The sequence below is a fragment of the Oncorhynchus mykiss genome, chromosome 10 (assembly GCF_057628025.1).
Source record: "Oncorhynchus mykiss isolate SJ-2025 chromosome 10, ASM5762802v1, whole genome shotgun sequence".
In the NCBI taxonomy this organism is placed as follows: Eukaryota; Metazoa; Chordata; class Actinopteri; order Salmoniformes; family Salmonidae; genus Oncorhynchus; species Oncorhynchus mykiss.
In genome coordinates this window covers 8,022,501-8,032,500 of record NC_143031.1, presented here as the reverse complement: position 1 = coordinate 8,032,500, position 10,000 = coordinate 8,022,501, and the positions used below count along the sequence as shown (strand labels likewise).

The window sequence follows — 10,000 nt, the reverse complement described above, 5'->3', positions numbered from 1 at the left end:
AATGTGGAGGCTATATACAGGGTATTACGGTACAGAGTCAGTGTGGAGACTATATACAGGGTATTACGGTACAGAGTCAATGTGGAGGCTATATACAGGGGGTACCGGTACAGAGTAAATGTGGAGGCTATATACAGGGTATTACGGTACAGAGTCAGTGTGGAGACTATATCAGGGTATTACGGTACAGAGTCAATGTGGAGGCTATATACAGGGGGTACCGGTACAGAGTCAATGTGGAGACTATATACAGGGGGTACCGGTACAGAGTCAATGTGGAGACTATATATAGGGTATTACGGTACAGAGTCAGTGTGGAGACTATATACAGGATATTACGGTACAGAGTCAATGTGGAGGCTATATACAGGGGGTACCGGTACAGAGTCAATGTGGAGGCTATATACAGGGTATTACGGTACAGAGTCAATGTGGAGGCTATATACAGGGTATTACGGTACAGAGTCAATGTGGAGACTATATACAGGGTGTTACGGTACAGAGTCAATGTGGAGGCTATATACAGGGTATTACGGTACAGAGTCAATGTGGAGACTATATACAGGGTGTACCGGTACAGAGTCAATGTGGAGGCTATATACAAGGGTACCGGTACAGAGTCAATGTGGAGACTATATACAGGGGGTACCGGTACAGAGTCAATGTGGAGGCTATATACAAGGGGTACCGGTACAGAGTCAATGTGGAGACTATATACAGGGGGGGTACAGAGTCAATGTGGAGACTATATACAGGGGGGTACAGAGTCAATGTGGAGACTATATACAGGGGGGTACCGGTACAGAGTCAATGTGGAGGCTATATACATGGGGTACCGGTACAGAGTCAATGTGGAGGCTATATACAGGGGGTACCGGTACAGAGTCAATGTGGAGGCTATATACAGGGGGTACAGAGTCCTTGTGGAGACTATATACAGGGAGTACCGGTACAGAGTCAATGTGGAGGCTATATACAGGGGGTACCGGTACCGTGTCCATGTGGAGGCTATATACAGGGGGTACCGGTACAGAGTCCATGTGGAGACTATATACAGGGGTGTACCGGTACAGAGTCAATGTGGAGACTATATACAGGGGGGTACAGAGTCAATATGGAGACTATATACAGGGGGTACCGGTACAGAGTCAATGTGGAGGCTATTTACAGGGGGTACCGGTACAGAGTCAATGTGGAGGCTATATACAGGGGGTACCGGTACAGAGTCAATGTGGAGGCTATATACAGGGGGTACAGAGTCCATGTGGAGACTATATACAGGGGGTACCGGTACAGAGTCAATGTGGAGGCTATATACAGGGGGGTACAGAGTCAATGTGGAGACTATATACAGGGGGGTACAGAGTCAATGTGGAGACTATATACAGGAGGGTACAGAGTCAATGTGGAGGCTATATACAGGGGGGTACAGAGTCAATGTGGAGACTATATACAGGGGGGTACAGAGTCAATGTGGAGACTCTATACAGGGGGTACCGGTACAGAGTCAATGTGGAGACTATATACAGGGGGTACAGAGTCCATGTGGAGACTATATACAGGGGGGTACAGAGTCAATATGGAGACTATATACAGGGGGGTACAGAGTCAATGTGGAGACTATATACAGGGGGTACCGGTACAGAGTCAATGTGGAGACTATATACAGGGGGGTACAGAGTCAATGTGGAGACTATATACAGGGGGGTACAGAGTCAATGTGGAGGCTATATACAGGGGGGTACAGAGTCAATGTGGAGACTATATACAGGGGGGTACAGAGTCAATGTGGAGACTATATACAGGGGGTACCGGTACAGAGTTAATGTGCTGGGGCACCGGTTAGTCCAGGTAATTGACATAAATATGTACATGTAGGTAGAGTTATTAAAGTGACTATGCATAGATAATAAACAGAGAGTAGCAGCAGGGTAAAAGAGGAGGGGGCAATGCAGTCTGGGTAGCCCTTTGATTAGCTGTTCAGCAGTCTTATGACTTGGGGGTAGAAGCTGTTAAAGAGCCTCTTGGACCTCGACTTGGCGCTCCGGTACCGCTTTCCGTGCGGTAGCATAGAGACCAGTCTATGATTAGGGTGGCTGGAATCTTTGACAATTTTTAGGGCCTTCGTCTGGCACCGCCTGGTATAGAGGTCCTGGATGGCAGGAAGCGTGGCCCCAGTGATGTACTGGCCCGTACGCATTACCCTCTGTAGTGCCTTGCGGTCAGAGGCTGAGCAGTTACCGTACCAGGCAGTGATGCAACCAATAGTCAGTCAGCCTGTGTCTGTCTGTCGCTCTCTCGCTCTCTCTCTCGTTCTCTCTCTCTCTCTTGCTCTCTGTGTCTCTGTCTCCTTCTCTCGCTCTCTGTGTCTCTGCCTCTGCCTCTCTCTCTCTCGCTCTCTCTGTGTCCATCTGTCTGTCTCTTTCTCTGTCTGTCCATCTGTCTGTGTGACAGCTAGAGAGACTGACTGGATTGACAGTCTCTCTGTGTCTCTGTCTGTCTCTGTCTGTTGGTCAGTCAGTCAGTCAGACAGACAGACTGTCTCTCTAGCTATCTCTTCAGACAGACAGACAGTCTCTCTAGCTATCTCTTCAGTCAGACAGACAGACAGACAGACAGTCTCTCTAGCTATCTCGTCAGTCAGACAGACAGACAGTCTCTATAGCTATCTCGTCAGTCAGACAGACAGACAGTCTCTCTAGCTATCTCTTCAGTCAGACAGACAGTCTCTCTAGCTATCTCTTCAGTCAGTCAAACAGACAGACAGTCTCTCTAGCTATCTCGTCAGACAGACAGACAGACACAGTCTCTCTAGCTATCTCTTCAGTCAGACAGACATAGAGTCTCGCTAGCTATCTCTTCCTCGCTCTCTCTATATACCCCTCCCAAATGGGCTTTATTGGCATGGAAAACATGTTTACATTGCCAAAGCAAGTAAACAAACAAATTCACAGTAAACATTACACACACAAACGTTTCAAAAGAATAATGTTTAAAATGTTATTGTTAGCTATGTACTATGTTATCTCTCTCTCTCTCTACCTATCTGTGGGTTGGTTCCTGCGGTGATCCCAGTCCAGTGATGGAGGTCCCTACAGACAGCCCCTTCACTGAGGACCAGACACGCCTCTACTTCAGAGACATCGTCTTGGGCATGGAGTACTGTGAGTACTACCATTCTACTCCTTCCTCTCCTTTCCCCCTCGTACATACAGTACTGTATATACCGCTACATCATTGAGTTGCAGCAGAGGCTTACACTGAGCTACCAGACTGCCAGACTGCCTGACTACCAGACTGCCTGACTACCAGACTGCCTGACTGCCTGACTACCAGACTGCCTGACTGCCAGACTGCCTGACTGCCAGACTGCCTGACTACCAGACTGCCAGACTGCCAGACTGCCTGACTACCAGACTGCCTGACTGCCAGACTGCCTGACTACCAGACTGCCTGACTACCAGACTGCCTGACTTTCTGACTACCAGACTGCCTGACTACCAGACTGCCTGACTACCAGACTGCCTGACTGCCAGACTGCCTGACTGCCAGACTGCCTGACTGCCTGACTGCCAGACTGACTGACTGACTATCAGACTGCCTGACTACCAGACTGCCTGACTGCCAGACTGCCTGACTACCAGACTGCCTGACTACCAGACTGCCTGACTGCCTGACTACCAGACTGCCTGACTACCAGACTGCCTGACTGCCAGACTGCCAGACTATCTGACTGCCAGACTATCAGACTGCCTGACTACCAGACTGCCTGACTACCAGACTGCCTGACTATCAAACTGCCTGACTATCATACTGCCTGACTATCAGACTGCCTGACTGCCAGACTATCAGGCTGACTGACTGCCAGACTATCATACTGACTGACTATCAGACTGCCTGACTGCCAGACTGCCTGACTGCCAGACTGCCTGACTATCAGACTGCCTGACTGCCAGACTATCAGGCTGACTGACTGCAAGACTATCATACTGACTGACTATCAGACTGCCTGACTGCCAGACTGCCTAACTATCAGGCTGACTGACTGCCAGACTATCATACTGACTGACTATCAGACTGCCTGACTACCAGACTGCCAGACATCATAATCTCAGTGGAGAAGAGGAGCCAGCCTCCATCACTGAACAGGGTAAAACAGTGTGCCTGGTAGACTTGAGTCTCCATTTCCCCCTCGCTCTGTGTTTTCCCCCTCAGCCCTCGTCTAGCTACCCTCCAGCCACAGTATGTTCAGGTCCTAAAGGACTTTCTCTCTTCTGGTGTGTCAGACTGTCACACACAATCTCCCCCTCAGTGCTATTGAGCTCATAGCCAATCAGGAGCTTCAGTATTGAGCTTATAGCCAATCAGGATGTTTAATGTTGAGCTTATAGCCAATCAGTATGTTTAGTGTTGAGGTTATCGCCAATCAGGAGCTTCAGTATTGAGCTTATAGCCAATCAGGATGTTTAGTGTTGAGCGTAGAGACAATCAGGATGTTTAGTGTTGAGTTTATAGCCAATCAGGATGTTTAGTGTTGAGCTTATAGCCAATCAGGGGTTTTCTAAGGCTGATGTCCTATATTAGACTGAGGGGTATCTGGCTCACAGGGCTATTAGCATAATCAATAGGTGAACTGTACTGTAGTACCATGGTAGGATGGGTTACAGTATGTTGTGTCCTGTATGCTCTCTAAGTATGCAGCGTGTGCTCTGTAGGCTATGGCAGAGCTTGGGCTATGTTGTGTAACATATAGGAAGTGGATAATGCCTACAGGAAGTATTCACCTCCGTAATAGCATGGCTACTAGTATCACGTAGGATAAGCAATATGCTTCACATTGTTTACGGCAGGTAGCCTAGTGGTTAGAGCTTCGGGCCAGTAACTGAAAGGTCTCTGGATCGAATCCCAGAGCTGACAAGGTAAACATCTGTTTTTCTGCCCCTGAACAAGGCAGTTAACCCACTGTTCCTAGCCAGTTAACCCACTGGTCCTAGGCCAGTTAACCCACTGGTCCTAGGCCAGTTAACCCACTGGTCCTAGGCCAGTTAACCCACTGGTCCTAGGCCAGTTAACCCACTGTTCCTAGGCCAGTTAACCCACTGTTCCTAGGCCAGTTAACCCACTGGTCCTAGCCAGTTAACCCACTGGTCCTAGGCCAGTTAACCCACTGGTCCTAGCCAGTTAACCCACTGGTCCTAGGCCAGTTAACCCACTGTTCCTAGCCAGTTAACCCACTGTTCCTAGCCAGTTAACCCACTGTTCCTAGCCAGTTAACCCACTGTTCCTAGCCAGTTAACCCACTGTTCCTAGGCCAGTTAACCCACTGTTCCTAGCCAGTTAACCCACTGTTCCTAGCCAGTTAACCCACTGTTCCTAGGCCAGTTAACCCACTGTTCCTAGCCAGTTAACCCACTGGTCCTAGGCCAGTTAACCCACTGTTCCTAGCCAGTTAACCCACTGTTCCTAGCCAGTTAACCCACTGTTCCTAGCCAGTTAACCCACTGTTCCTAGCCAGTTAACCCACTGTTCCTAGCCAGTTAACCCACTGGTCCTAGGCCAGTTAAGCCACTGTTCCTAGCCAGTTAACCCACTGTTCCTAGCCAGTTAACCCACTGGTCCTAGGCCAGTTAACCCACTGTTCCTAGGCCAGTTAACCCACTGTTCCTAGCCAGTTAACCCACTGTTCCTAGGCCAGTTAACCCACTGTTCCTAGCCAGTTAACCCACTGTTCCTAGGCCAGTTAACCCACTGGTCCTAGGCCAGTTAACCCACTGGTCCTAGGCCAGTTAACCCACTGGTCCTAGGGAATCGGTTGTAAATACGAATTTGTTCTTAACTGACTTGCCTAGTTAAATAAATGTTAGTTTTCTAATGAGGCGACTCACCAGCTTAGAGCAATGTTCTTGTTTGGCCCTTTAATGCATGACTCACATTTTGGCCCTTTAATGCAGGACTCACAGATTGGCCCTTTAATGCATGACTCACAGATTGGCCCTTTAGTGCATGACTCACAGATTGGCCCTTTAATGAATGACTCACAGATTTACAGCACTTACTTTCTCTCTAAAATGTGTTATGACATTGATGTGAATTTAATGATCGTTTTACATTTTAGTCGTTTAGCAGACGCTCTCATCCACAATCTGCATGTGACCTTGAGCACTTAATTCAAGGCACTTAATTCAAAGCGCTTAATTCAAGGCGCTTAATTCAAGGCGCTTAATTCAAGGCGCTTAATTCAAGGCGCTTAATTCAAGGCGCTTAATTCAAGGCGCTTAATTCAAGGCGCTTAATTCAAGGCGCTTAATTAAAGGCACTTAATTCAAGGCTCTTAATTCAAGGCGCTTAATTCAAGGCGCTTAATTCAAGGCGCTTAATTCAAGGCACTTAATTCAAGGCACTTAATTCAAGGCACTTAATTCAAGGCACTTAATTCAAGGCACTTAATTCAAGGCACTTAATTCAAGGCACTTAACCCTAATTGCTCCTGTTCGTTGTTCTGGATAAGAGCATCTGCTAAATTACTTAAATGTCAAAAGTTAGTGTGTCTCTTCGTGTGTGTGAAGAGCTGCAGTATAGCTTAGTATCAGTCACCCTGTACGTACTCACAATGTTTCTGTAGCATAGAAATCAACCCCAAGGTCAAGCCATTCATGTCTTCACTGTTCAATCATTAATCTGGGGAGCGACCGGCGTCACATCACATCTGTTGTTACAGCAGTCACTGCCAGGCAGCAGCACGGTGCATCACATCTGTGTGTGGGTGTTTACAGCAGTCACTGCCAGGCAGCAGTAATCAGACCTTTCTTCTGAAACTCGTCAGTCTATTCTTGTTCTGAGAAATGAAGGCTATTCCATGTGAGAAATTGCCAAGAAACTGAAGATCTCGTACAACGCTGTGTACTAATCCCTTCACAGAACAGAGCAAACTGGCTCTAACCAGAATAGAAAGAGTGGGAGGCCCCGGTGCACAACTGAGCAAGAGGACAAGTACATTAGAGTGTCTAGTTTGAGAAACAGATGCCTCACATCCCGGAGTCGCCTCTTAATTGTTGACATTGAGACTGGTGTTTTGCAGGTACTATTTAATGAAGCTGCCGGTTGAGGACTTGTGAGGCATTGGTTTCTCAAAGTAGACACTGTAATGTACTTGTCCTCTTGCTCAGTTGTGCAACGGGGCCTCCCACTCCTCTCTAGTGGGAGACATTTGCTCTGTTATGTGAAGGGAGTGGTACACAGCGTTGTACGAGATCTTCAGTTTCTTGACAATTTCTCTCATGGAATAGCCTTCATTTCTCAGAACAAGAATACACTGACGAGTTTCAGAAGAAAGTTATTTGTTTCTGGTCATTTTGAGCCTGTAATCGAACCCACAAATGCTGATGCTCCAGACACTCAGCTAGTGTAAAGAAGGCCAGTATAATTGCTTCTTTAATCAGCACAACAGTTTTCAGCTGTGCTAACATAATTCTAAAAAGGTTTTCTAATGATCAATTAGCCTTTTAAAGTTATAAACTTGGATTAGCTAACACAACGCGCCATTGGAACACAGGAGTGATGGTTGCTGTTTTAATGGGCCTCTGTACACCTATGTAGATATTCCATAAAAAATATGACGTTTCCAGGTACAATAGTCATTTACAACATTAACAATGTCTACCTACGGTGTATGTCTGATCAATTTGATGTTATTTTAATGGCCCAAAAAAAATGCTTTTCTTTCAAAAACAAGGACGTTTCTAAGTGTCCCCAAACTTTTAAACAGTAGTGTACACATTCATGAGTGTAAATTGCTAGAGATGAAAGCGTCTACTAAATGGTACATATTGTTATTGAACTTGAGGGTTTTGAGACTTCTTTTGCTACATTATGCTCGAATGAACATGCCCCTGCTGCCCCCCCTGGTTGATTAGGACGTCTTCTTCTCTGCCTGGTAGTAGTAGAAGAAGATTCTTTTTTTTAAAGAATAACTAGAGCCCTGCGGTGTTTCTGACCACAGAAAAACTCTGGCTCTTGGCCAAATCATAATGGTCATTAGAAAGTCTGGCATCATGAAAATCACTTAACATATAAAGTTATGCTATTTCGCCGTCTCTCTCTCTCTCTCTCTCGCTCGCTCTCTTTCTCTCTCTCTCTTTCACTCTCTTTCTCTCTCTCTCTCGCTCTCTGTCTCTCTCTGTCTCTCTCTCTCTCTCTGTCACCTCTCTCTCTCTCTCTCTCTGTCTCTCTTTCTCCGTCTCTCTCTCTCTCTCTCTGTCTCTCTCTCTCCGTCTCTCTCTCTCTCTCTCTCTGTTCTCCTCAGTGCACTACCAGAAGATAGTCCACAGGGACATCAAGCCTTCTAACCTGCTGCTGGGTGACGACAGTCATGTGAAGATTGCCGACTTTGGGGTCAGTAACCAGTTTGAGGGCAACGATGCCTTGCTCTCCTCCACGGCTGGGACTCCTGCCTTCATGGCTCCAGAGACCCTGTCAGACATCCGCCAGAGCTTCAGTGGCAAGGTGGGGTTACAGAATGTGTGTGTGTGGGGGGGGGGGGGGGGGGGGGGGGGCAGTGTGTATGTGTGTGTGTGGAGGGGGGGGCAGTGTGTATGTGTGTGTGTTTATATCAACATGTATTTCCCTTGTCAACTTCGGCACCAGCATGTCATCACCACTGACATGCACATGATCTATTATATTAGTCTATACATGTTATATACACTCGGTGGACAATTCATTAGGTACACCCATCTAGTACCGGGTCGGGTGCCTCCAGAACAAACAGAATTTTTCGGGGTGTGGATTCTACAAGGTGTGGTGCTCAAACGTTGGTATCGTGGGACCTAACGTGTGCCAGGAAAACATTCCTCACACCATGACATCACAGCCACCTCCAGCCTGTACCGTTGACACCAGGCAGGATGGGGCCATGGACTGATGCTGCTTACGCCCAATCCTGACTCAGCATGACAGAACAGGACCCCGGCATTTGTTGGACCAGACAACAATGGTTTTTCCACTCCTCAATTGTCCAGTGTTGGTGATGGCGTGCCCACTGGAGCTTCTTCTTCTTGTTTTTAGCTGATAGGAGTGGAACCAGGTGTGGTCGCTTGCTGCAGTAGTCCCATCCTTGACGAGGACCTTCAGATTCCCGAGATGCCGTTCTGCACACCACTGTTTTCACTGCAGTGTTATTGGTCTGTTTGTCTGTTAGCTTGCCCGTTCTCCTTCCACCTCTCTCATCAACGAGCTGTTTTCACCCACAGGACTTCCGCTGACTGGTTGTGTGTTTGTCGCTCCGTTCTCGGTGAACCCTAGACACTGTCGTGTGTGAAAAGCCCAGGAGGCCGTACGTTTTCTGAGATACTAGATCCGGCGCGCCTGGCACCGACGATCATAACACGCTCAATGTTGCTTAGGTCACTAGTTTTTGCCCATTCTAACATTCAATCGAACAGTAACTGAATGCCTCACTGTCTGTCTGCCTGCTTTATATAGCAAGCCACGGCCATGTTATTTACTGTCTGTAGGAGCAAACTATTTTTATAAATGGGGTGGTGTACCTAATAAACTACATAGTAACGGGTTCTGACTGTTGGACTGTAGCCAGCCCAGGTCTCTGTAGAGCTGTGGATAGTAACGGGTTCTGACTGTTGGACTGTAGCCAGCCCAGGTCTCTGTAGAGCTGTGGATAGTAACGGGTTCTGACTGTTGGACTGTAGCCAGCCCAGGTCTCTGTAGAGCTGTGGATAGTAACGGGTTCTGACTGTTGGACTGTAGCCAGCCCAGGTCTCTGTAGAGCTGTGGATAGTAACGGGTTCTGACTGTTGAACTGTAGCCAGCCCAGGTCTCTGTAGAGCTGTGGATAGTAACGGGTTCTGACTGTTGGTCTGTAGCCAGCCCAGGTCTCTGTAGAGCTGTGGATAGTAACGGGTTCTGACTGTTGGTCTGTAGCCAGCCCAGGTCTCTGTAGAACTGTGGATAGTAATGGGTTCTGACTGTTGGACTGTAGCCAGCC

General features: G+C 47.6%; 1 protein-coding gene across 3 annotated transcripts in view; it reads left to right on the top strand.

The window, feature by feature from the left end:
* The window catches only part of LOC118966703 (calcium/calmodulin-dependent protein kinase kinase 1), a 156,436-nt gene that overhangs the window by 113,926 nt on the left and 32,510 nt on the right, over positions 1-10,000 (top strand). The window contains exons 9-10 of one of the 3 annotated variants that reach the window (XM_090188866.1): positions 3,076-3,164; positions 8,303-8,502. In XM_090188866.1, coding sequence (XP_090044992.1) covers positions 3,076-3,164; positions 8,303-8,502 — 289 coding nt within the window. Of the gene's footprint in view, positions 1-2,927; positions 3,165-8,302; positions 8,503-10,000 lie in introns of those variants that run through there. The other 2 variants (XM_090188864.1, XM_090188865.1) reach the window with 2 other exon arrangements.